A 27,064-nucleotide genomic window follows, 5' to 3' on the forward strand; every position below is an offset into this window, starting at 1 on the left:
GTTGATCATCTTGAGTGACTTGCTCAGGGTGATGAAACTTCTATGTTATAGAAGGGACTTTGAACCCAGGTCTTTCTGACTCATCTCTGGGCCAGCTCCAAAGACTTGGGCCTTTTTATATCGCCTTATGATTTAGTGCTTCCCTCATGCTCTTGTGAGGTGGGTAATACAAATATCCCCATTTTACAAGTGAGGAAACTGAGGCTTAGGAAGAGGACAAGTCACATAATGATAACATCTGATATTCCTGTAGCGTTTGAAGCTTTATTGATTTTACAGGTAAAGAAACAGGCTCAAAAAGAGGGTACCTCACTCACTTTTATCATAATAGTAGTATCTGACTTCTTTGTTGCCTTTAAAGGCAACAGCCCTACAAGATAAATGGTGCAAGTATCATCATTCCCATTTTTCAGGGGAAGAAACTGAGGATTAGAACTGGAAAGTGACTTTCCCAAGGTCACAGAGTAAGAGGCAGGGCCAAAATTCAACCCCCAGTCTCCTCATGCAGATTTAATATTTTTTCCACTATATCATCTCCATCTCTTTAAGCTCTTGTTTCCCATGTCGTGGTAGTGAGAATAATAGCAGCTCTCCACCTTGCTTGGTCTTTTCAGTGTATGGTGGATAAAATGAGATAATAGATGGGAAAATGTTTAGGAAAGGATTAAATAAAAGTACCTTAGAAAATGCTGTTTTGTTACTTTTAACAGACTAGGCTTTGCCTTCTTTAATTCTGTACAACTTAATCCCCACTTGCAACCGTTGATGAGAAAATTAGGAACTCCTTTAAATGGAGGCTTTTGATGCCAGAATAGTGGCTTTAGACATTACCACTTTAATAATTTGACCTAGGGGTCACATGGCCAGTGTAAGTATCAGAGCTTGGGACTCAAGCCCAGGTCTCCTGGTGCTTCCCCCTCCTACTAAGCTAGGACTAATAAATAACTCTCCCTCTGAGTGACTTGGGGACAAATACTCTTAGTAGCTTCGAACAGCATGAAGTGGGAGTTTGATAAATTATCAATGACTGATCAAAAGAACACTCTAGTGAGCTGACCATGTGGCTGCCAGCTTTCATACCATTGCCACCTTATCCGTACTCAAAATAGCTCTCGTAGTGACCACAGTCATCAGCATTACCTGTGCCAAGGGCTCTAACTGTTCCCCTAGTCAGAACCTTCTGAGGTCTTCATGGCGTTCATTAAACATCACGTTCACTCTGAGCTGGCTGACTCTTTGGCAGCCAGGTTCAGCTCATATTGTCTCTGCTTACTCCTCTACTCTCTGGTTATTTTCTAATCAAGACTGTTCGGTCCTCTGAGAGCAGACACTCCTTTAGGTGTGCATCAGATGTCTCCCATTTCTCACCTTGCCAGGTCATCCAGGTGACCTCATTCTGGACTGTAACTGATCCTCTAGCCTGGCATGGACTGACCTATCGAGCTGTGACTCCGATAGGCACTTGTGCCTCTAGGGCTTGATCGGTTGATTTAGTTTGAATGGTTCAGGGTACTTCCCTGTGTAATTCTCATCCATATCTTTCAGCAGATACTCCCTAAAGGATGGCATAACAAACAGCTGTCATTTCATCCTAGCCCACAAAAATCTCAACAGGTTATTGAATTATCAAATAGAACATCAGTTTATTCAGTTATTAAAGAACTAACTCAAGAACATTTTTCATGTTACTCAGTGAGTAAGCTTCTGATTCAGGCTGGACCTCCTTATAGGGTGTGGTATCTTGGTGGGATTAACATGGTTCAGACTTTCCCGACTCAACTCTATATTCAGCTCTCCTGAGAGTGTCCTAGCTTAGCCTAGCCAAAGTCACAAGAGATCTGTTTGCACCAGAAAGCTATTTCATTATTATTATCATCAACAAAGCCAAGCCAGTTTTACCTAGGCTTTTCCTAAGTCCTCCCCATTGGATCTGCACCTTGATCGACATGGAAAAGGTTCTTTGTCTGGCTCTGGCTCTCCTTAGAGCGGTAACAATAGGTCACTTGTATAAAGTGCACCACTTAAACAGACATAGTATTTGATAGTTAGAAAGTTTTTTACATTAATGCATACATTATCTCATTTGAATCCTTTGAACAACCCTGTGGGATAGGGAGCACAAAAATTATTGCTCCTCTCATTCCACCCTATTTTCTTGGAAAAAACAAAACAAAACCCAAGGCCTGGGACCTTCAGTGATTTGTCCAAGTGGCCTAACTAGTAAGTGGAGGAGTAAGAATTCCGACTCATGTTCTCTGGATCTTCCCACTAGGCTACACTGTCTCACACGTCATTCTTCTTGATTCAAATTCAATATTTATGTATTATCATATTCATATATCATAATAACATTTATATATTATAATGTTATTAATTCACAGATAATATTTACATATTATAACCAATAATATAATACTTGTATGCATATCATATTATTAATTAATAAAATTTCTGTTAATTAATAATGGTATAACACCTGTATGTATACTATTATATTATGCTTTATAATCTGTTCTTCCACTTACTAGGTATATTCATTACCTAATTACTAAAAGTACTTAGAAACTGAATTAGTAAACCGAGTTTGTGTATGGTGACCAGTCAGAACAAAAGGGCCTCCCTGGTCTCAAAAGATATTTCCCCATAAGCCATGGTGAACTATTCTAATTCCATCATTGAAAATAACATTCTAGTGACCAGATAGTTATGTCTGCAAGTTACAGTGTCTCTTGGACAGTACTTGATAAAAACCTGATATTTTTACTTGTCTGATCCCATCTTTCTGGACACCATCAGAAGAAACACATCGTTTATAGTTGTTCTTGTTAAAACAATATATACCCTTCAGTTTGATGGGTTTTCTTAACATGCTATAAATTCCAAAGGTGTAGATTATTTTTCACTGATTACAGTTTATCCTGGTTGTCTTATATTACACATCAGGAAGCTATTAATTTGATCATTAAACTTTCTCTAAATCTCCTTGGTTAAGGAGATGTTTCTAAATGCAAACTCTATCCATGGGTATACGGTTTCTTGTGTCTTATGTTGCTTGGGAAGTCAAATTACATTCAAAAAATTTTCTTCCTAAGCATGAAAATAGGAAGAAAGATTTATGGGGTACCCCCCACAAGGGATAGTTCTCAAATCCTCTTCCAAGTCCTGCACAGATCATGGTGTAGAGCTGACCCTAGACTCTTGGTGCTTTGCTCTCTGGAAGGTCATACCTACTAGGAGGCCAAGATTTTGATGCAAGAGCAGTCATCTTCATCTGAGGACTATTTCATTAAATGTACAAAAGTTCATCCCCTGAAGGTTGGCTGAGAGGTGATGAATCTTTTTTTGCAGCCAACCCAGTGCATGAAGACCATTCTTCAAATGGGTAGAAGCTGTGATCTGTGAGAGTTGGGGAAGTTCCCTCATTGATGAAAGCACATATCTTGGGAGGATTGCCAATCTAGGTTAGGCTCAAACCTCTTAGTTTATCCTCTGCCAGGAACAAGGCTGGCTTCCCATTGATCTTTTCTCAGGCAAGCAAAGTTTTTTGTGTTTCAGGCTATTCTACAACCTCTTGGTAGTGCTTCTGAACTTTTTTGCTTCCTTATGTCATTCTTTTATCTTTTTCAACTTGGACTTTCTTCTTTAGACTCACTTCTAGCCACACTGTTTCCTGGGCTCCAGTTTTTACCGCAGGGCTATCATATTGTTTTATGGTGACCGCAAAGAATATAGTCCCATTGAAGTGTTTATGCTGCTTTCCAGCGCTATCCCATGTCTGCATTCTTTTACTTCAGAGGCAGCATATTTGAGTAAAGTTACCATAAACCAACAGTTTCTCCTTGCCATTTACTTTTTACCTAGTTTTTGGTATCCATCTGGACTCATAAATCTCTCTTCTAATTCCTTCAAAGACCTTCACAGTTAGCCTCACGTAAGAAACATCCCCATATCAGACAAACAGAACCAAGAAAAGGAAGGCAGAATGAGAATTATTCCCACAAATCTGGCTAAGCAATTTCCCTCCCCCTAGAGTATCCTCATAAAGCTTAACAGATGTTTTAAAAAAAGAAACAAAACAAAAAACCTAAAGGAGAAAAGCATAAGACAGAAATGGAAAGTTAGCCCAGAAAACCACTTTCACTTTTCGAGAGGAGAATTGAACAGTTTTAGCACATCCTTGAAGGATGGCTCAAATTAATTGCTTACCAAAAGGTCAAGTGACAACAGGTGATGCCTTGATTATAGGCCATCTATTTCATAAGTAGCATCAACTTTACCGTTCTTGTATCTTATTCTAGGGAACTCAGGCTCAGTCCAGACTTTTATGTGGTCAGATATACCCTGCCCAACATCCTCTTGTTTAATTCAGCAACTCATTACAGGGACAGCTGGTCCCATAGGGAAAAAAAATTATAATTTGCATTTCAGAGGAATTGGACAAGTTATGATCTTACAACGGGCTTTTGTGATCTGGTTATGATGGCCTAACGTTATGAAATTACAGTGGTTGGGGCAATGTGATGTGGGGTATACAAGTATAAAACTTGACTTACTAAATTTTAGCCTTGGGAAGTGAAAGATAAGAATTTCCTTGTTCAGTTTGTATATTTGGAAGCACATCATGTGGCTTAGCTTATAAACATTTATAGGGTGAGGACACACAACAGCATTCTTTATGTCATCTACCCTGCGAGTTGTCAAAAATGACCCAGCAAGGCCAACCCTTTGGGGCAATCCCTAGCTGTCAGTGCTGTCCTATATATGCCACAGGAAACCACATGCAGGAAGTCTAATAAAACAAGCGATCTTGTGTTCATAATCCTCTAATGAATGTAGATTCTCAATGTGAATATAACGTTGGCGAGGCGGTAGAGCGTACTGGAAAGAGCACTCGATTTGAAGTCAGAAGATCTAGGCCTAAGGGTCCCAGCTTTTCACCTTGATGAATCATATGGTCATCTCTCTGCGCTTCAGTTTCCCCATTCATAATGTTGATAATGTATTAATGATAACATGATCATGATAACATATTACCTGCTTCATGGGGGGGAGGCTTAAATGAGGTAACGTATGCGAAGAAGTGTGTCACCTTAAAGAACCGCGGAAATGGGGATGATTATTTGGTATTTTTAACATTTTTCATTGGTTGCTGCTCTTAGATCCATCCTTCTGTTTCCTAGGTTAATAATCCAGTTTTATGAAAAGGAGGTGCCTGTACAAGATGTCATTCCTATTAATAGCCACTTTAAATGTATACAAGGTACAAGCTTTGATTACTTAGCTAGTTTCATAATTTTCCCTCTGGTCATTATTGTGTTATCTGGCATCACATACACTCAAACCCAGTCACAATCAATGTTGTATAAGTGGTGTACAAAGATGAACCTACTAAATCCACCGTTAGCAGGATGGATGCTTTGTCTAGGGAAGGTTTTAGGTGGATTGAACTCTCTATGCTCTCTGCTTCACTTTGTGACCCATTCTTGTTGGCTCATCATCTAGGCTTGCAGAGGTGTATTGTCCGTGGCCAGAGACCAGAGCCTCTCTCTTTGACCTGTCCCCTTCATTTCACCTCTTATGACCTGCCATTTTCACCTCCACAACATCCCTCACATTTATCGTGTCCTCTCTATTCCCATAGCCACCACCCCAGGACAAGCCCTTGTTACCACCTGGCTGCACCAGGGCAATTTACTTCTAATAGATTTTTTTCAGGTCCTCCTCCAATCTGTCATTCACACCACTGCTAGACTAATCTTACTTATGCTCAGATCTGGTCACAACATTCCCATGTGCAGAAATCTTCAATGCCTTTTGCCTAATGTGAGAAGGTCAGACTCTTTGGCCTGGCATTCGAGGCCTTCCCATATTTGTCACTACCCTACCTTTCTAGCCTTAGCTCATGTTACTCTCTCTTCCATACGCTCTATACCTCATTCAGTCCAAACAACTCATGCTCTCTCACTTCTGTCTATTTTTGCTTACATTGTTCCTCATACCTTATCCAGACATTCCATCTGCCTCATCATGCAGCATGGTGCCCAGCACACAGTAGGCATTCAATAAAGGTCTGTTGAATTGAAATGAATGCTGATTGACCCACATGCAAATTGAATCTGCTGCACTCACTGACCCAAACCATGAGTCTCACCCCTGTCTGAAAATATCAGCATTTAATGTATTTTCTGCCATTCTCCCCAACATGTGCAATTCCAACCCTTTGGTGGGGGAGCGGGGGGTGGGGGGTGGGAAGCCCAGCCCAATCAAAATATGTCACAGTCTGTAGTCCATATTGTTAAGCCTTAATACTGATGAAACACAGAGAAGTAGATTCCAGGAGGGAAAGTGTTTGGGCCTCTTCTCTTTTGAATTCCTGTCTAGGGATTGAGAATAGAAGCTATCTGTTATTTCATTTCATAGTACGTGCTAATTCTGTAACCTCAAATTGAATTGAGCTAGGCAGTTGAACAACTGAGGATGGTTTTACAATGTCTCCTCTGGGCCCACCTGATTTAGCAGGCAGGAAGAAACTCAGTGTACCAGTTCTTGTCTCTGGGGATCTTTTGAGAGAAGCCTGGCTAGAGTAGGGTCATCTTCCATGAGTACTGCTCTCAGCACAGCACTGAAGAGATGGGAGCTCTTCAGCCAGCTAAATGGCACCTTCGTGCCTTGCTATGTGGATAGATATCTTGGCAGGTTACATCAGTCTTCCAAGCGTGGTATGTCCTTAGGCTTACATGTAGCCCCATGCACTTTTTGGCTGAGGGGAGATGCCAAAGATAGCCCCGACAGCTTGCTCTGTTTCCAGGAAGCCCTGTGTTCCTCCTCCTACCTCAAAGATCAACTTTTCCCACCCCCAGTTCTTCAAATCACAGATTTCAGTGAGAAGGAATGAATTGCAAATTTTGTACAGTTGTGATATTTCAGCATTTCTTCTCTGGGATTTAGAAATAATTATCAGTCTAGTGCAGGACTTCTGAAGCTGGGACCCACGGACTCTTAAGACATCCTGTGGATACATTTTGGGGACCCTGTGTACTTGGATAGAAAAAAATGACAGCTTTATTTTCACTAACCTCCAAGTGCAGTTTAGCATTTCCTTCTATTATGAAGTCTTCTAAAAAAATGCATTATTTTGAGAAGGGGTTTGTAGGCTTCCCCAAACTGCTAAAGGGGCCCATAGTACACAAAAAGCTCAATAACCCTGTCCTTATTTTTATAGGGGACATTTTTACTTCTTCCATAGCCTACTTACTTTCCAATCTGTATATTATTTAGATGAGTTCTACTTTTGAGCATTGCACAAAGTTAAAGCAAGATACTCTATAGTGCTCATGTTGATTCTTTTTTTGGGGGGATGGAACAATGGGAACTGGGTCACACAGCTAGTAAGTGTCTGAGGCTGGATTTGAACTCAGGTCCTCCTGACTCCAAGACTGGTACTCTATCCATTGTGCCACCCAGCTGCCCTGCTCATGTTCATTCCTGGTGGGTTTTTTATTTTTCTTGATTGTCTATTTTTTTGTTTTCATGATTGTCTTTAGATCACTCTGTCCGGAACTGGAGAGACTTAGTAGTACTCTCTCTCTACCTCAGAGTCTCTTTGTCCTCATTCCATTCAAAAATCATTGTTCTGAACCCTTTTCTTGCAGAGCTCTGTGCTGCTACTGGGGGAGAGACAAAGTTTAGATGACACAAGGTCCCTGTCCTCATGAAACTCACCTTTTATCCAGGGAGATAAGGCATCAACCCAGACAAATGAAGGAATGAAAAAGGAATGTCATGCTTACACACAATGCACCATAAAGTACACTAGAGGAGTCTGAAACGAAGGGCTATAGGAGGCAGAAGATTGTACGTCCAAAGGGCAAGGACATTACTGAGGAGCAGGGAAGGCTTTGTGGAAGAAGAAGGGGCAGTGAGGGGCTTTCAAAGCTAAGCAGCAATTCAGCGGACCAAGAGGGGAAGAAGTCAAGGTACAGGGAACAACTGCACAAAGACTCCAAGGTAGGAAAGCTCAAGGGGCAGAATAGACCAGTTAGGCTGGTAGTATGTGCAGTAGAAGGAAGTGATCTAAGACAATGTTGCAAAAGTCAGGTGCCAGCAGATAGCAGAGGGCCTTGAATACCAGAAATGGGAAATTTTAACGGTACTTGTTGGGCAATAGGAAGCCACCAAAGGTTTTCTGAAGAGGGCAAATGACATGATATTTGCACAAGAATCAGATGGATACTTTTGCAAGTGAAAAATACCATGGCAGAGACAGTAACAAGTATAGGCTATCCTGTGCTAGAGAGTCTATGATCAGATCAGGAGGCTTAAGATGGACCTTACAGTACAGTTAAGGGGATCAGACACAAGGACACATAGCTATAATACGTAGTAGTAATAGTAGTAGTAGTAGTAGTAGTAGTAGTATTCATACACATGGATCTGAAAGACCTAGGGTCATGAAGCCAAGTTGAGGAAAGTGAGGGAGGAACAGGCAGGTAACATAGTTCCAAGGCAAGCCAGGGTCCAAAGGTGAGAGAACTTGACAACAAGCAGCCAGAACCAAAGGAGAACAGAAGGGGCTTTGGAAGGGGCCAGTAACTGACTGGCTGCCCCCTGAGTATGCATGGCTCTGAGGTCACAGGTGCTAAGCACAGCTGGAAGGCAGTAGAAAGCCTTCAGATGAACCATACCCCTAAGTGGCTTGGATCCCTAGGAAGGTCATTACAGAAGAGATCTATGTTGGGACAATAATTTCTGGCCATCTGAGGTCCCTTATTTATTAACTTTAGTCTCTAAATAGAAAACATCTGAAGACCTAATATATTAGATCTGGTTATCTGGTTCAGAGGAATTAAATTTTCATTTAAATTTATACCAGTATTATTTCTTCAACTGTATGAACTTGTACTCCAGGAGTTTGCCTTGTTTTGAAGATTCCCTTTGATTATTTGTTCAGTGAATTTTTCTCTTAGTTGATGTCTGTGTAGTCTCAGAAGCCTGGATACCTTCCCAAAAGGTCAAAGGTTTTCTGAATGACTTTCAAGACCTAAAAGTGATTATTGAAGGCTGCAGTGTTTTTTGAGTTAGGTTTGTAATTGTTTTAATGCTTATAAATTATTTTTCTCTTATACTAATTCACATTTTTTTCTCAGAAGCAGAAGAAACTCTACTGATTGACATAGCAGCCAACAGTGAGTATTTTCTTGTATAGAATAAATCTGGGCAAATAAACAAGTATTCACTGAACTGAACATTTGCTATGAAGAAGGCAGGGAAGGGACGAATGGTATTCCCTCTACCCTCACTGTAGCCTCTGCTTGCCATCTTTTTAAAGCAACTGTACAAACTAGCACCAGATCAAATGCAAAAGAAATCAGGTGGCAAGCTAGAATTTTAGTAAAAATGGAAACCAGGCTGGGCCTTGAAATGTCCTCAGGCTATCAAAGCTTGTTGCCTTGAGCCAAATCATTAGTATGAGCTCTAACTTTGTTCTGTGTGAATTCTACCTTCTCTTACCCCTGGGGTTTTTTCCCCTTGACTCATTAGTAGATAATTCTGTTTTCCTTTCTTTGTATTGTCTTTGGGGACTACAGTTACTGGAATTCCTTGTCTAGGGTGTCCCTTTTTCCTGTGAGGATTTTTTAAGCCCCCCTCTTCCCTAGGACTCTGTCTTCAGGCCAGAGGGAGCTTGGTCCATCTCTTTGCTTTCCTTCGGACTTTTCAAGAACACATTCATCTTTGACTTCCTCTGCAAGCTGTTCTTCATTGTTTACCATTTTTCATTGTAATGTGTTATGGGGAAGATAAAAATCAACACTTGGGAGGTTGCTGTGGGCCAGCAGAGTTGACCACTGAATGTTCTTCCTAACCTTGACAGAGAGGTGCATGACATTGTGCTAGAGGAAATGGGGCATATACGTGCTTTATTTAGACACGGTTCTAGCCTTTAGCAGTATCAGAGTCTAATGGTTTGGGTAGCCACAGCTACCCAATGGTAGGCCTCTTCCATTTCTGATATTAGGATTCTCTTGGAGGTTTGGAGTAGCGTTGCTGTGCTTCCCAGCTTTCTGATTCTATGACTAAGTTAAACCCAGCTGCTGACCCCTATTTGCATATGTCCAAGGGAGAATATAACCTACCCATGTGTTCTTTCTTCTGTTTAAAAAAGAGAAGGGGAAAAAGATGAAAATAGAGCAAAGGCCTAAATCCTCAGCCTCAACTGTAGCGGCAACAGCAACAGCTCACCTCTCTGTCAAAATGAGATACTGGTAGTAGGTTCTGTTCCTTGTGAGGTTCTGACCTGAAACTGAAAAGACAAATTAAGTAACATTTATCAAAAAATGCACTTTATTGCATCCTCTCCTATCGTATAGAAATCAGTCACGTGTTGGCACATATATTGGCCGTGTAGAGGATTGGATTGGGGGGAAATTTAGCAGGAATCATTCTTGTAGTACAGAAAAACCTAAAAGAAAGCCAGTTTTTATTTTGATATCTGACCTGAACATTACCTGCCAGTCAGGCCTCATAGAGTTTGTTGCAGAATACTTTGAGCTTTGGGCCGATCATTTCTTGGGTCATCTGGTGGTTCTGATTTGAGTCCTTCAGGTGGTTCACCATCATAGGGCTTTTTGTAGGTGTTTACCTGCTGGGAAATCTTTCTCATGTTCTGAATTAATGAAGGATTGAGGAGAGGACTTTGTTATCAGCAACTGATTAACTTAGATGAGAGAGAATTAACTTGTTTGAAAGAAGTTGTCTCTGTAGCATGGCTTTAGGTTGGAACTCTTCCAGATTCTCGCCTGTAAAATGCAAGGGTTGGCCTAGTTCTGTCTCTGTTCTCTTTCAGCTTCAGGTTTCTATGATTTTCTATGAGAAGGAAGTAACATGATCTGCAGTACTGGTTTAGAAATCACTCGAAAGGGCTTATGTTCATCCGGGGTCACGTGAATCCCCAGGGTGTTGGGAATGGTCTCAGAACCATTATAAACTTCCTTTGATTCCTGCTTTGGGGTCTCTTTGGGATTGGTGCCACAGGAATGCCTGGCATGCAACTAGAGTCCTCGATCCAGATGCTGTTGTCAGGTGGGATGTATGGCACTCCTTGAATGCATCTAGGGCCCTAATCTTAGAAACCGTTCAGTCGGTTTTGCCAAAATATCTTTCACGGTGTTGAGGAGAATGTTTTTATTTAAAATCTCCTATCCCACAGTCTTATGCATCTTGATATTTTCATAAAGATTTTCTAGGAAAGGAGTGAGCATGAGCCTGAAGGAGTTTTATTCTTTGCCTCCAGGCTGCTTCTCATCGCCAGATCTCTCCTCAACCCCCTGCCCCAACCCTTTTCTCTCTCCTCTGCATTCTACTCTGTTCTGTGCCCTTGTTATTTATTTAATTGAGGATTTGAGGCAGCCTGTGATTTTCTCAGTGCCTTCTCTTCGCATTCCCCCTGGTGCCCTCCTCTTGGTTTTATTTTTCTTCTTCAAGTTTTCTTCCTCCAAATCCTTCAGAGGAATTGTGGGTGCTCCCCATGTGTGCTTGTCGTGTGGTAAACCTCTTCTTTCTTCTATTTTCTTAACTAAAGCCAGCAGATTATGAGCACAAGGTAAAAGATAGGCAAAGCTTTGCGAATGGGTCACTGCCCTAACAGACCAGGGAAGTTCATTCCGTGCCAAGTATTTGACAAGTCTGAATGATTTGTTACACATAAAGAAAAGGTCTACATAGATCTTCTACTCAACTATACTTATTTTTATTTTTACTAAATGACTTGAGGATATTGCTTTTGTATTATATTGGAGAGATAAAGTTTTAATAGCCATCATGAATAGTGGTTATCATTACTTACTAGGGATTTTCCATTTGGAAGGGGATTAGGTAGAAGGCTCCTGTTTCAGAAAGGCCTAGGACAGTCCTGTATACCTTGATGTGGCTGCTAAATTAGCAAACCACCTCACTTGCCTTTTGTCCTCTGGTTTTAAGCTATAACTAGCTAATAATGATAGGGATGCACAGCAAAGAAGCGAAGCCAGTTGGTAGTGCCGGATGTACTTCACCGGGGACAGGTACTCTCTTTCTCCTCCCCCCTCCCCACAATGTCCAACATTTTGCATTGACTTTAGACTTTCTTGGAAATATTACCATAACATGAGGGTGCAGTGGGCATTACATTACCTTGCCCATTTCTTTGGCGCATCAGCCTCTGGGGGTATTCAGTTCTATTCTGGGCTATTCCTGCCAACATCTTGATGGTTTTTTGGTGGAAGCTGGTTCCTAAAAACATCAATTTTTACCTTGTGCATCAGCACAGCAGGCTTTCCTGGCCTTTTAACCTCTTAGGGCCCCTAATTCCACTCTGAATTTCTGGCCTGGCCTTTTCCCTTTCTAGTTCTTAATCTGTAGAATTGCTTGAGGCAGTGTAATGTTGTAGAAAGAACGTTACCTTTTTAATCAAGAAAACCTAGGTCTAGATCTTTCCCTGGTCATTTACTTGCTTCCTGACCAAGGACCAAGTAATCTCACTTCTCTCTGCCTTGGTTTTCTTATCTTATTTGAGGTAGCTAGTTGGCACAGTTGATAGAGCATAGGCCTGGAGTCAGAAAGACCTGAGTTCAAATCTGGTCTCAGACACTTACTAGCTGTGTGACCTTGGACAGGTTATGTAACCTTTGTTTGCCTCAGTTTTCCCATCTGTAAAATGGGGATGATGATAATAATAGCACCTACATCCCAGGTTTATTTGAATATTTGTAAAAACACTTAACACAATTCCTGATTCATAGTAAGTGCTGCATAAATGTTAACTCTTATAATGAGCATCATTTGTGAGTCAGGGACAATAATACCTGTAAATACCTACCTCTCAGGCTTATTGTGAGAATCAAATGTGAGATAATGCATATAAAGGGATTTTCAAACTTTGAAGTATATTCTGTGAATGTCAGCTATTAATATGATTTTGTCAGTGTTCTGTATTCTTTGTGATCTGCATTATCCCATTTGTAAAAAAAATGAATAAATTAAGAGTTAAGTTCATGGTCAACCAGTTCTGTTCCCTAGTCCTCTCTTTGCCTCTTTCTAGATCCCTGCAAAATCCGGGTCCAGGGTGATTGGCTCGGGGAGCGTCTCTTCGAAATCCCTGATGAGGATCGGTGCCTGACTTTTCTCACAGACATCCTTGCTGCTCAGGAAGGTAAATTGATACCTGGTCGTTGTTGTTTTTAAATCTCCTTTGGGTAGAAGTGGATTTCTTATATGCTGACACAGAGTAGAATTTATTCCAAGACCACTGAACAGGGGCCTTACCACTTCAGGCTAGAGGCCAGTTCTTTTCTAGATGGATTTCAGAGGATAGGTTTGGGGGAGGAGGTTCAAATCTAGAGCTACCTTGGAAGGCAAAATTGTTACTGCTTATCATAGGCCTACTTTACAGTCAAATGTAGATATTTTGTGTTGGCCCCAGGGCCATCACAGTTGGCCTTGAGGGAAACTGTTGCATTTCTTACTGTTCAGAGCCCTGGGTAAATAACTTTTTGTCTTTGTAAATTCCACTTGATGCTGAGTAGCCAATTTTTTCATGCTTCTCCCTCCCTCCCTCCCTCCCTCTCTTTCTCTCTCTCTCTCTAGCTTATAAACCTACTTCACTTCCTGAGTTCAGGGAGTCCACCAGCTGGTACCAGAGATTAGAGACTCCGGAAAAAACTCCCAATGAATCGGATGTTTCAGGTACTGAAGAAGCATCTCTTTCCAAGGCTGCTCTGATCATTGCGGTCATGAGATTTTTATCTGGACAGATGAGGTGATGTGCAGTGTTGGAGTGTCCAGGGGTTCAGTTTCCCTTGGTCCACTCCAGCTCCCCGATGTTCCTTCTAACCCTTCCTGTAGTGTATGGTATCTCTTCAGGTTCCTGGTTAATGTGTCTCTACTTCTACTTAGTATGTCAACCCTTCCTGACTGATGTGTTTGCCCCCCAGACCTCCAAGGTAATGCTCTTTTCCCACCCGCCCTGGTATATTCTTTCATCTGAAAAGTACTCAAATTTCTAGCCTACCCTGGCTTACCTGGCAGTTATCCTTTCTTTTCCTTTAACCTTGTTAGTACTGAACTCTTTTAGGGGAGGGGGGCAAGACCTCCCTGATAACTTGAGTACTTCTTACATTTTCAGGAGTGCTTGGATTTGAAGATAATTTCACCGATATGAATTTGGAGAAGAAACGAAATGTGCACAATCGGCAGAACAAGAGCCGGCGGGAGCCTCCACCACCCCCTGGCCACATGAGCAAACAGTAAGTCCTTTCTGAGAAGCACCTAAGTCGTTCTATATGAGAGATTTCGACTCCAAGAGAACTGTGCTTTTGATTCCCTTATTCAGGTTTTCACGTGAAAAGGACACTGTAGGCAAAGACCAGCCTAAAGTGACCAACACCATGAGGAAGCTCTTTGTACCCACCTCGCAGTCTGGGCAGCGAGAGGGACTCATCAGACATATCCTGGCAAAAAGAGAGAAAGAATATGTGAATATTCAGACTTTCAGGTGAGCATGCCTTCCTTTTCCTCCCTATCCAAAGGAAAGGAGGATGGATACATCACATATGTAAGGAGTGCTCTTTGATATTTGGTTTGCTACCTTTAAACCTTCCTGAAAAACTCAGAATGAAGAAAAGGGCCATCTGATTCTCTCCTTTGCCTCCAAGTTGGTTAAAGGCCAAGACAGATAGTTATGGTCTCTGCAATCATCTGGAGAGATTCCACAACCTCTCTTAGAATTTCTAATTACCATTTATTGCCAAATTCTAATTGCCAAAACATAGGATTTTGTTCCTTTGTGGTCACCTCTCCTGAGAGTACCATCTGTCTTTAGAGCTATGACAAGATCTTTTAAGTTAATAAGACGAAAATTAAAATAATCTAAACTAAGAGACTGCTTTTCAACACATTTCAACAGTTTGTTAGTCTGTTTACCTGTGAAATAATTTTTCAGGGAGGTATCTGGGTAGCTAAATATTGAAGACCCTTTCCCCATCATCAACAGTGCTGCCCAAAGTTTCACCTACTGCCTCCTTCTGACTTGGAGGTCTGGAACAGACTTCTGTAATATCCCTTTCATTCTTTTCCATTCTTGCCCTAACCTAAATACTTTTCTCCCTGTTGACCTCGTTCCCATACTTCCAACTACATTCAGTATAACAGCAATTTGTTAAGAGCTACTGGCTGGAGAGTCCTGAACTAGGCAGCAGGAGAGACCCAAGGCTTAACCAAGACACCATATGCTTGAATTATTGGGCAACTGACTTAATGCTCCATGCTATTTTGCACATATAATACCTTAGCGTAGGACAGAGTAACTTGGAAGGGAATGGGTATAAGTAGGGTACTTACATGACCAGGCAATATCGAGTGATCACTGAAGAATTTGACTTTAAAGGAATGGACTCCTTATTTTCATTGCTTTTAAAGGACTTCTGACTACTTGGTCAGAGAAAAGAAGGCACAGTGTCTGCCTTCATAAAGTTCATGGGGGGAATAGGGTTTGTACGTACAGATAACTATAATGGACAATCAAATTCACAGTACAATGTACTTACTGTCTGAGATCCAAAGGAGAAAAGGTCAAATTTCTACCTCCAACCCTCCTGTGCCTTTACTTATACTCTTCCTAATGTCTGGGATGTATTGTTTTCTCTAGTCATGCTTTAAAACTCAAATTTGACTCTCTCTCCCTATAGGAAGCCTTACAGTTTTTAACCTTTACCACAACTGGTACTGAATTCATTTTGTAGCTTTAATGCATTTACTGAATGATGTCATTGTAAAGAACTTAGCACAGCACCTGGCACATAGTAAGTGCTATGTAAATGCTAATAGTTTTATCATCTTTGTTATTATTAATAATCATTTTTATGATTCTGTGTCTTCTTCTCTTACTAGATTGTAAGTTCCTTGAGGACAGGGAAATAGCATCTGGCCTAAACTTTCTATCTTCCCCCAGCACCTGGCAGACTGCTTGAACAATGTAGTCTAAGGTTTCAAACTGTCCTATCATATTCCATGCATTCTAGCTGAGCTATCCCTTTTATCTTAAGTCGTACTCTCTAATTACTCTTCTTTCCCTATGACCTTTGTATCTGTATGTAAATAGTTCAGAGAGTTATAGGTTTCCCCCTTGCTGTTATTCTGTATAGTGGGGCAGCTAGGTGGTGCAGTGGATAGAGCACCAGTGCAGGAGTCAGGAGGACCTGAGTTCAAATCTCACCTCAGACACTTGACACTCACTAGCTGTGTGACCTTGGGCAAGTCACTTAACCCCAATTGCCTCATCCCGGGTCATCTCCAGTCATCCTGATGAATATCTGGTCACTTAATTCAGATGGCTCTGGAAGAGAAGTGAGGCTGGTGGCCTGCACAGCCCTCCCTCACTCAAAACAAAGTCAAGTGTAAGTCATGTCATTATTTCTCTGATGGCATGGTCTTCTTCAGCAACGAAGGATGAACACACACACACACACACACACACGCACGCACGCACGCACACGCATGCTATGTATAGTAATGAGGCAGCACTGGAGCAGTGGTTTGAGGCCCATCCTAAGAGTCAGGAAGGCCTTGGTTCCAGTCCTCCCCTCTGACTCATACTATCTCTGTGACCTGGAGCAAGTCACTTAACCTCTAAGTACCCCAAAGCTACTCTCAAAGATGATAAGCTACAAATGAGTTGCTAATTTGTATGCTGGAGAGAGTTTTCCCACTGGGGTCTTCCCCACATTGATGAATCACAGGTCTGTATAGTCCCATGGTAGCCTGTGGAAAAAAAAAAGTGGCAGACTTGACCCTAGCTTCCAATAAAGTTGTATCTTCCCACCTCTCTTTAAAAGTCCTAGACTTTGAGTACACATGAAAATAACTTTGTTGTCTCCAAGTTATTCCCATCAAGTGGCTACTTAATTATTCTAGATATAAGAATTGGGAATGATAAATAAGTAAATAAATTGTCCTGTGCAGTTAACTTCATTTTTCTTTGTGACTGTGGGCAAGACTTCCCTTTGCTGAACCTCAGTTTCTTCTTCTGTAAAATGGGAATAATTGTACTTGCATTGACTATTGTGAGGTGAATGTTTTGTATTAGCACTTTTAAAGTGCTAGCAAAAATGTGTGCTCATTATAGTACTCTTTACAGTGCTCATTTTGGTAGATTTTCCTAAAGAAAACAATTTAGGTGATGAATGGGAGAAAGCATATCCATGTGTATTCGTGGATGCCCGGAACAGGGGTGTTTGCTTGCATATCAGGCCAGATTTTGAAATCTTGTTTGAAATAACTATTTTCCCCAAGTGCTACATCCTCCAATATGGACAACATAAGAAAGCATTTATACTAATTCATATTTGGATTTTTGTTTTGTTTTTTAAAATAATTCATTTTGGTCATTGGTGTATGCCAGGTTCTTTGTTGGAACATGGAATGTGAATGGTCAGTCTCCAGACAGTGCTTTGGAACCCTGGCTGAACTGTGATACTGATCCTCCAGATATTTACTGCCTTGGGTAAGGGACCCTGTTGTCATTTCCTTTTGCCTCTTCATTGGGACCAATCTGTCCCTTTTCTTGGTTTTACTTCTTTAGAAATATCTTTTTGGTTAAACATTCAAGATCTACAAAAACCAGCAGTGTGAGTTGGCAGCGTGAGGAACAGTTCTATATGACTGCAAACAGACTGGTAGCATATACAACATAAGGAAACAGACAATTCCATAGAAAATTATACTTTGAGGACAAATTTTCAAATTCTAAACTTAGTGACCATTAGCAAATCAAATTTTAGAAGTGGCTATAAAACATAAAACCAATCACTCAAATTAGTTAAATTTTATGTATGTTTACTTTATTAGGACAATAAGAAGAATGTCTTGCTGCTGTATCCCCCTCCTGTTTTCCTTTTCTTTAACTGTTGGGTTTCATTACTGTCATTGTTTTCACATGGTTGATATTTATTTGTAAGTGAATTGGTCTGATTCTGCCTTCATTATATCTTCATGTAAGTCTTTCCATATTTCTTTGTATTATTTATAATTGGCACAGTAATAACATTCTCTTTCATTGATATACCACCATTTATTGAGTCATTTCTCAATCATTGATTCATGCTGTTTACAACTTTTTGCCATTAAAAATCTAGTTTTCATGAATATTTTATATAGATTTTTTTATCTTAAAAGCCAAAGTTTGAGATAATTTTGTAGCAATGATTTCCTCAGATCTCAAAGCCAAACTCTTTGTTTACCACCTTTTAGAAATACATAACATTCAGTGAATTTTTTTTTTTTTTTGGTATGGCTTCTAAATACAATGTTAGACTCAGAAAAGAAAGTTCCATGTCATCACTGGATGCTAAAGTGACTAGAACATTTCTAGGAAAGTACTGATTCTTTTTCTCTTCCCCTTTTTCATCTTGTATTTCTAGACTTGAGAAGAAGTAGGTTAGAAGTAGGTGAAGCAGTATGTATTAATCTCTATATCCCCTTATTATTAGGTTTCAAGAACTGGATTTAAGCACGGAAGCTTTCTTTTACTTTGAGTCTACAAAGGAGCAGGAGTGGCTGACATCTGTGGACAGAGCCTTACACTACAAATCCAAGTATAAGAAAGTGAGTCCAGTTGAATTTTCTTCTTCAGCATGGGATTTACCAGCAAATTCTCTCTGATTCATAACTTGCTTTAATAGGGTAGCTGAAAATGAATTTCTTCCAGCCTGGAATAAAGAGAAATGCCAAACTGATCCAGTCTATCCTTTACCTGGGTAAAGAGTACCCCAACACTGAACTTGTTCTCAGATAATATGGTCAGACTTAGATATTTTACTCAGAAAGTCACAGAACCCCCAAGTTGGAAAGGCCCTTCCTACAGAGGCTCTTAGGTCTCTGAACCTGAACAAGAATCACCTCTAGTGAAGAGGAACTCACTACCTTCTGAGGCAGCCAATTATACTTTTATCTTTTATAATTTTTTTTTAATTCTCTTTCAGAGTTAGAATTTCTCTTCCTTTCTCTTTTTAGAATTTTTTTCCTTTTTTAAATTGGAAATTAAGTGCTACTCTGGAGAGATTTGTACTTGTTGCATTTTCTTTCCAGAGCAGCAAGTTTTTAACTTGGAACTTGAGTTTTCTTCAAAGTATTTTGATCACCATATTTCAATATAATTGATTTCCCTTGTAGTCCTGGGTATTTTATTTTATACTTTTGAAAGCTGTATTCTGAGAAGAGGATCCTCGGTTTCACCAGACTGACAGCTAAAGGGGTCCAGGGTCCAAAAAAAGTTAGAAGGCCCTCTGCTGAGGCCTTTCGGCTACACTGCATTCCTTTCACTGGGAGCTTTCTCTTCTCTTTCTTTTATCCCCTAGTATTTCCTCAGTGTCTTAGGACCTCTTATTTTGTTGGCTCATTTCATAATTCTCTGCTGGTTTCCCATTAAGTGTTCCTTGTGAGGATTTCTTCACTTTGTCCTCTTTTTTGTCGTGATGATTTTTTTTTTGGTAACTTTCTTGCTTTTCTTGAAATAATGAAGTGTCTCAGGACTTTGATGCAACCACTGACCCGGGCATCTAGCTAGAAGTCTACATTCCACTTTGGGACAGCCTGGATTTTCAAAAATGTATCTCTCTGAATTTCTCCCCATAGTACCTCCTTTTGCACTCTGCAGCCAAGCAGAATAATTCTAATCTGCTTTTACATGACAGCAATTTAAATACTTAAAAATGGCTTTTGTGGGCCTTTCATCACTCCTGCCCCCATGTCTTGTCTTCTCCCAACTAATTGTCCTCATCTCTTTCAACCAAAGCCACACAGGGCTTGAGCTCAAAGCCCTTCAGCACCCTGGTTGACCTCTGGATACTCTCTAGCTTATCAATGTGCATCCTAAAATGTAGCCTCTAGAACTGAATACTATATTCTGTATTCAGTCTAAGGCAAAGTGGTTGTTTAGGTGCCTTCCAGTGCTAAAATCCTATAAACCAGTGAGGTATAGGGGGAAAGAGCATTGCATTTAGGGGTCAGAAGACCCCAAGTTTGCCACTTACTACCAGTTTATCCTTAACCAAGTCATTTCCCCTCTCTGGGCCTTGGTTTCTCCATCTGTAAAATGAGAAGTTGCAACTAGATGATCTCTAAGGGCCCTTTCATCTGTTCCTATGTTCCCAAGAAGAACAGTGAGCAATATTCTTTGGCAAGGTGGGATAGCTTATTGAACTTTAGAAGACCTATATGCCAAAGTTTGCTTGCTAAATAAAGCGTTACCTTTATTTACCAGTTTTTCATCTCACCTCTTTTGAAGGCTCCCATTGGGTATCAGCTTCCTGAAGATGTTGGCATATTTCATTCTCATATGCTTTCCTTCTTTCTGGCATGTCCCCAGACTCTCTGCATTTCAGCCACATCTGTAGTTCTGTGCCTGAAATTAAAGTAATGTTCTTTGTTATATGGCATGGCTGTCTGCGAAGGAGGAGTACTGGGAGAAGTCTGGGCAACGTAAAAACAATAACAAATTTAACAAATCATCCTAACAAATAAATAACAAAATAAGTATGCAATGATAAAACAACATAATTTATTTTTTTTTTATTTAACTTTTAACATTTATTTTCACAACATTTTGGGTTACAAATTTTCTCCCCTTTTATCCCCCCCCCCCAAACACCAAGCATTCTAATTGCCCCTGTGACCAATCTGCTCTCTCTTCTATCCTCCCTCTCTGCCCTTGTCTCCATCTTCTCTTTTGTCCTGTAGGGCCAGATAGCTTTCTTTACCCCTTAACCTGTATTTCTTATTTCCTAGTAGTAAGAACATTACAGTTGATCCTAACACTTTGAGTTCCAACTTCTTTAGCTCCCTCCCTCTCCACCCCTTCCCTTTGGAAAACAAGCAATTCAATATAGGCCAAATCTGTGTAGTTTTGCAAAAGATTTCCATACTAGTTGTGTTGTATAGGACTAATTATATTTCCCTCCATCCTATCCTGACCCCCATTACTTCTATTCTCTTAAGATCCTTTCCCTCCCCATGAGTGTCGACCTCGGATTGCATTCTCCTCCCCATGCCCTCCCCTCCATCCTCCCCCCCACCCTGCTTGTGCCCCTGTCCCCCACTCTCCTGTATTATGAGATAGGTTTTCCTATCAAAATGAGTGTGCATTTTATTCTTTCCTTTAGTGGAATGTGATGAGAGTAGACCTCATGTTTTTCTCTTGCCTCCCCTCTTTATCCCTCCACTAATAAGTCTTTTGCTTGCCTCTTTTATGAGAGATAATTTGCCCCATTCAACTTCTCCCTTTCTCCTCCCAATATTTCTCTCTCACTGCTTGATTTCATTTTTTTTTTAAGATATGATCCCATCCTCTTCAATTCACTCTGTGCACTCTGTCTCTATGTATGTGTGCGTGTGTGCATGTGTGTGTGTGTGTGTACTCCCACCCAGTACCCAGATACTGAAATGTTTCAAGAGTTACAAATATTGTCTTTCCATGTAGGAATGTAAACAGTTCAACTTTAGTAAGTCCCTTATGACTTCTCTTTGCTGTTCACCTTTTCATGGTTCTCTTCATTCTTGTGTTTGAAAGTCAAATTTTCTTTTCAGCTCTGGTCTTTTCATCAAGAAAATTTGAAAATCCTCTATTTCATTGAAAGACCATTTTTTCTCCTGAAGTATTATACTCAGTTTTGCTGGGTAGGTGATTCTTGGTTTTAGTCCTAGTTCCTTTGACTTCTGGAATATCCTATTCCATTCCCTTCGATCCCTTAATGTAGAGGGTGCTAGATCTTGTGTTATCCTGATTGTATTTCCACAATACTTGAATTGTTTCTTTCTAGCTGCTTGCAATATTTTCTCTTTCACCTGGGAGTTCTGGAATTTGGCCACAATGTTCCTAGGAGTTTCTCTTTTTGGATCTCTTTCATGCGGTGTTCTGTGGATTCCTTGAATATTTATTTTGCCCTCTGGTTCTAGAATCTTAGGGCAGTTTTCCTTGATAATTTCATGGAAGATGATGTCTAGGCTCTTCTCTTGATCATGGTTTTCAGGTAGTCCCAGAATTTTTACATTGTCTCTCCTGATTCTATTTTCCAGGTCAGTTGCTTTTCCAATAAGATATTTCACATTATCTTCCATTTTTCGAATCTTCACGCTATGTTCTGTGATATCTGTCTTTCTCATAAAGTCCTTAGCGTCCATCTGTACCATTCCAGTTTTGAAAGATCTATTTTCTTCAGTGAGCTTTTGAATCTCCTTTTCCATTTGGCTAATTCTGCTTTTGAAAGCATTCTTCTCCTCATTGGCCTTTTGAACCTCTTTTGCCAATTGAGTTAGGCTAGTTTTCAAGGTGTTAATTTCTTCAACATTTTTTTGGTTCTCCTTTAGCAGGGAGCTGATCTGCCTTTCATGCTTCTCTTTCATCCCTCTCATTTCTCTTCCCAGTTTTTCCTCCACCTCTCCAACTTGACTTTCAAAATTCTTTTTGAGTTCTTCCATGGCCTGAGCCCATTGGGTGGGCTGGGACACAGAATCCTTGATTTCTGTGTCTTTGCCTGATGGTAAGCATTGTTCTTCTTCATCAGAAAGGAAGGGAGGAGGTGTCTTTTCTCCGAGAAAGTACCCTTCAATAGTTTTATTTCTTTTCCCTTTTCTGGGCATTCTCCCCAGCCAGTGGCTTGACCTCTGAATATTCTCCTCACACCCACCTCACCTCCTGGTCCTCCCAGCCAGCGTTTGGGGACTGAGATTCAAATGCTGCTTCCCGCCTTAGGGCTTTTGGCGGGGGCAGGGCTGCTATTCAGTGTGAGAATTAAGTTCAGATGGTCAGGTCGGGGCAGGGCTGCCTCTCAGGCCCAGTTCCCTCAGGAGGTTTATGCACAGACCTTCCACAATGGATCCAGGCTCCTGCCCACTTGGGGAGCCCCTGTCTGCAGCCGCCTCTCAGCTTCTATCTCCCGGGGGGGCCCGAGCCATGGGGGCACCCCACTCCCCTCTCGACCCGACAAAGAGACTCTCCCACCGACCCTCGTCACCTGTGGGTCGGGGGGCTTGTGCTGCCACTGGAGATCCCGTCCCTAAAGCCTGCTCAGATCTGTACCTCTCGGAGCCGCGGCCACCGCAGGTCCGGGCTGGGCTCCGTGTCTGCAGCGCGACGGACCTTTTGCGAGAGGTTTGCAGGTCCCTCTGTGGGTGGAGGGACCCTCGTGGCCGCAGGATATCTTGTCCCCATAGCCCGTTCAGATCTTTTCCTCACGGTGTCGCGGCCGCTGCAGGGCTGCACTCAGCTCCCAATCCCGGCGCCCAGTCCGCAGCGCGAAGGACCCCCCGCGAGAGGTTTGCAGGTCTCTCCGGAACAAAAATCTCCCTCGCTCCAATATTCCGTGGCATCTGGGTGCAGAATTCACCGTGGGTTGGTCCCCTCTAGCCGTTCTGTGGCTTGTGGGTTCGGAGCTATGTGTATGTGCGTCTTTCTACTCCGCCATCTTGGCTCCGCCCCCAAAACAACATAATTTAATAAATAATAAATCTGATGATGAATAAATTCAATGTAAAGAAAAAGAAATAAAATGTGTTTTTTAAAAAAATAAAGCAAGATAACTAGAGTGAAAAGGATTAGGGCATTTCATGAATGGAATGGTTTTTGGGAAAAAGAAGTGAAAATGGTGCAGTAAAAAGGAGACATTTGGCCAGGACGAGTTCAGACTCTTTTCAGCTTTTTTTTGTGGTAGCTGAATTTCAAGCTAATCCTTTAAGTCTTTGTTCTCTCATCTGTGAGGCTGGTTCCCCCACCGATGCAGATCATCGCCCCCTCCTTACTGTATTGGCTGCTCTTCATGGGCTTCTGTGCACCTCCCCCCATAAAAAAACCACAAAACCCTAAAACACTTGTTCCCAAGAAGGAGACAGTGCATTGAAGTTCCTGTGCTTGACAACTCTCCAGCTTGGCACAGGCCTTGCCCAGGCTCACAGTCCTTTGGCATAGCTTTCAGAAGCCCAGGTGCCATTGAGAATGAAATGTTTTGCTCGCTCCAGATATTTACATCCTCCTTTTCCAATGGACTCTTTTTAAAGAATAAAAAGTTTCAGGGAGAGAATCTTGGAGGGGGATAGGCCAGTAATGGGAGAGCAAGGTAGCAGGTTGAAGTAGAGGGGGCAGGAGGGATAGGAAACAAGAAATATGCACAAACATAAAAACAAGATCAGCAGTAGAATTCGGAAAAGTATATGTCTGTATATATGTATACATAGCTATAGAGAAATCTATCCAAACTTAATTGTAGCCTGGGGTGGAGTAGGGGGGAACAAAAGAAACTTACAAGGAAGCAAAGAAAAAATGGACAGTTCTCAACACAACGTGTATTATCATACAGGCTTTCTTGAAATGAAAATTTATTGTTACATATTTTGAATCCTCCCTTATGTTCTGTTTTGCACATGGTGTGCTTTTTTCTCTCTTACTTTGTATTTAAGTTATGATATTTAAATTTATAATAAGTTTTTGTTTCTTTTCTCTATTCTGTATTTGTGTTCTAGTGTTTGAGTCTAAAATAAAACAGAAAAAGAAAAAAATTTTCTAGGATTCAGGTTTAGGAATCAGTTCCTTGATAAAATTGACCACGAGATATTATAGATATTGGAAAGAGGCCGTATGGTGTGAAAATTTTCAACTCTTGGTGTGGGCACTTATTAGTTGGCTGTTCATTAGTTATCAAGGACAAGTCATTTTAACTCCTGACCTTCAGTTTCCTCAGCTGTAAAATGGATAATCGTCGTTGGGAGGCAGCATAGAAGTAGATAGAAAACCAGCACTGGAGTCCGAAACACCTGACTCTCCTCATCTGTAAATGCAGGCCCGTGGGTCGAAGTTTGTGCAGGCCTGCTCTAAGGTCAGATCTAAATCTCATGATCTTAGTATAAGCCCTACCTCTAACACACTCTAAAGTTAAGTGACCTCAGACAGGTGACTTTACTGCTCGGTTCCCAAGACAATACTCTAACATCAGAAGTTTGAGACGGATTTCTGATCTGCATCAGTTAAATGCATTTCCTTACTGGGGCCTTCCTGACCCTGTTGAAATGCCTTACTTTGTAGAGTTGGTGGGAAGAGAGTGCTTTGTAGACTTTAAAGTGCTCAACACTTACAAGTAATCTTAATGATGAGTATTCCTGCTAACCTTTTAAATGCTCCCCTCTACTCATCTCTTAGGTTCAGTTAGTCCGCCTGGTTGGGATGATGCTACTTATATTTGCCAAAAAGGACCAATGTAAATACCTCCATGATGTTGTAACAGAAACTGTGGGAACAGGACTCATGGGAAAAATGGTAAGTTGCTTCGGGTTGAAAGTGAACTATTTATCTGCGTTTATGTGAAATACCCTTGCTTCTTGGCTTTTGTGATTATTGGAAATAATTGCTCTTCCTACCAGGGTAACAAAGGGGCTGTTGCTGTGAGGTTTTTGTTCCACAACACTACATTTTGCATTGTCAATTCCCATCTGGCTGCCCATGTGGAAGACTTTGAACGTCGAAATCAGGATTATAAGGACATCTGTTCCCGAATGACTTTCTTGGTCCCAAATCAGGGTCATCTAAACATCATGAAGCATGAGTGAGTATCTTGCTCTGCTTTAGCTTCCCAGGGGCATGATGGGATCAGTTGGAAACCTTTCTATAAAAGGATGAAGTGATATAATTTGATAAGATAGATCAGAAGGAGAAGATCTCAGGAGCAGTGGTCTCCTAGGATCATAGGCTTAGATCTAGAAAGGACCTTAGCGGTCATAGAATCATACATCTAGAGGCAAAAGGGCCAGAGTTTGAACTTAGAGGCCCTGATTCCATACCCAGCACTCTTTACAGAGCTTTGGGATTGTTTCAAGGTGTTAGTTGTTTGTGGGAACTCAGGAAGGGATACAGAAGAGGTCTCTTGGCAGGCATCATTAGGAGATTTTGTTCTGTGAATGGTTCGACTGAGTGAAATCTTAGGGGTAGGAATTTGAAGGGGATAGAAAGCAATCATTTTGAAAGTAAATATGGAAGATTTTTAAGATGTTGGGTAGGGGGTGAGGGGGAAGGGAATGTGAGTGATTAGTAAAGCCCATGGCTTAATTTACAGGTGAAGGTTAGTAATAGACAGAAGTCAGTTGGGAATGGATTGTCAGTGGTGGAACAGTTAGGACATGAAAGGTTGTGTGTGTGTGACTGAAATGTAATTAAGGAAATTAGGGGATATGAGATGAGTTAAGTAGCCAATTGAGGCATCAGATGAGCCAGGATACAGAGATCTGGGAATATCAGGAGCAACATCAGATGAGGCTTGGGGGAATGGTAGGTAAGGATAATGATTATATTTGCTCATATCCAGACTGGCCTGATGATGGGAATTCAGACTAAATTCCATAGTGGTAAAGACCAAAGCCTCAGAATTTAGAGTCCTTTGATTTTTTTTCTGGATTCTCTCCATTTGAAAACACAGCTTAGATCAACCCTTTTGTACTGTGTGACTGTAGGCAAATCACTTGGGCTTTCTGGGCCTCAGTTATCTCAGCTCTAAAATAAGCACTAAATGATCGCAAAGGTCCCTTCCACCTTAATAGGTTTTCCTAAATAACCACTTGGAGGTGGAACTTGAGGCAGACAGTTGATGTGAGAATGCCCTTTGAAGTTCACCTCAGGCTCCATAACACTCATGTGCAGACACTTTCAGGAGCCCCACAGGGTTCCCATCAAAGCAGCATATTTGAGGACTTATTACAAAGGTTAGGTGCCACATAGCATGACAGATTACTATCTCCCATGCCAGGAGTGGAACTCCCAGGCAGAATGAGTCAATGAAAGTCACAGCCCTGGAGCTAAATTGGACCTTGGAAATAGGGGGGCCCACCACTGGAGAGCCCTGACACTGCTTGTCCTGCTGCAGGAAAAGCTCTTAGAGCAGACTTTCAGTTTCCCCCCTGCTGAGGGCCTGGCAAAAGTCTGAAATGGTTTGAGAAATACATCTCATTTTTTAGTCAATTAGAGGACGTATTACAAAGGTTAGGCGCCACATAGCATGGC

At 41.2% G+C, this 27,064-nt stretch overlaps 1 protein-coding gene across 3 annotated transcripts in view; it reads left to right on the top strand.

Moving 5' to 3' along the window:
• Nucleotides 1-27,064, top strand: part of OCRL (OCRL inositol polyphosphate-5-phosphatase) — a 56,636-nt gene that overhangs the window by 1,852 nt on the left and 27,720 nt on the right. For 2 of the 3 annotated variants that reach the window (XM_072626546.1, XM_072626548.1), the window contains exons 3-12: nt 5,181-5,260; nt 9,147-9,185; nt 13,076-13,186; nt 13,621-13,719; nt 14,159-14,279; nt 14,366-14,527; nt 17,432-17,533; nt 18,519-18,633; nt 25,214-25,330; nt 25,435-25,616. In XM_072626546.1, the coding sequence (XP_072482647.1) occupies nt 5,181-5,260; nt 9,147-9,185; nt 13,076-13,186; nt 13,621-13,719; nt 14,159-14,279; nt 14,366-14,527; nt 17,432-17,533; nt 18,519-18,633; nt 25,214-25,330; nt 25,435-25,616 (1,128 nt within the window). The remainder of the gene's footprint in view (nt 1-5,180; nt 5,261-9,146; nt 9,186-13,075; nt 13,187-13,620; nt 13,720-14,158; nt 14,280-14,365; nt 14,528-17,431; nt 17,534-18,518; nt 18,634-25,213; nt 25,331-25,434; nt 25,617-27,064) is intronic. The other variant, XM_072626547.1, reaches the window with a different exon arrangement.

Source organism: Notamacropus eugenii, chromosome X (genome assembly GCF_028372415.1).
Source record: "Notamacropus eugenii isolate mMacEug1 chromosome X, mMacEug1.pri_v2, whole genome shotgun sequence".
NCBI lineage: Eukaryota > Metazoa > Chordata > Mammalia > Diprotodontia > Macropodidae > Notamacropus > Notamacropus eugenii.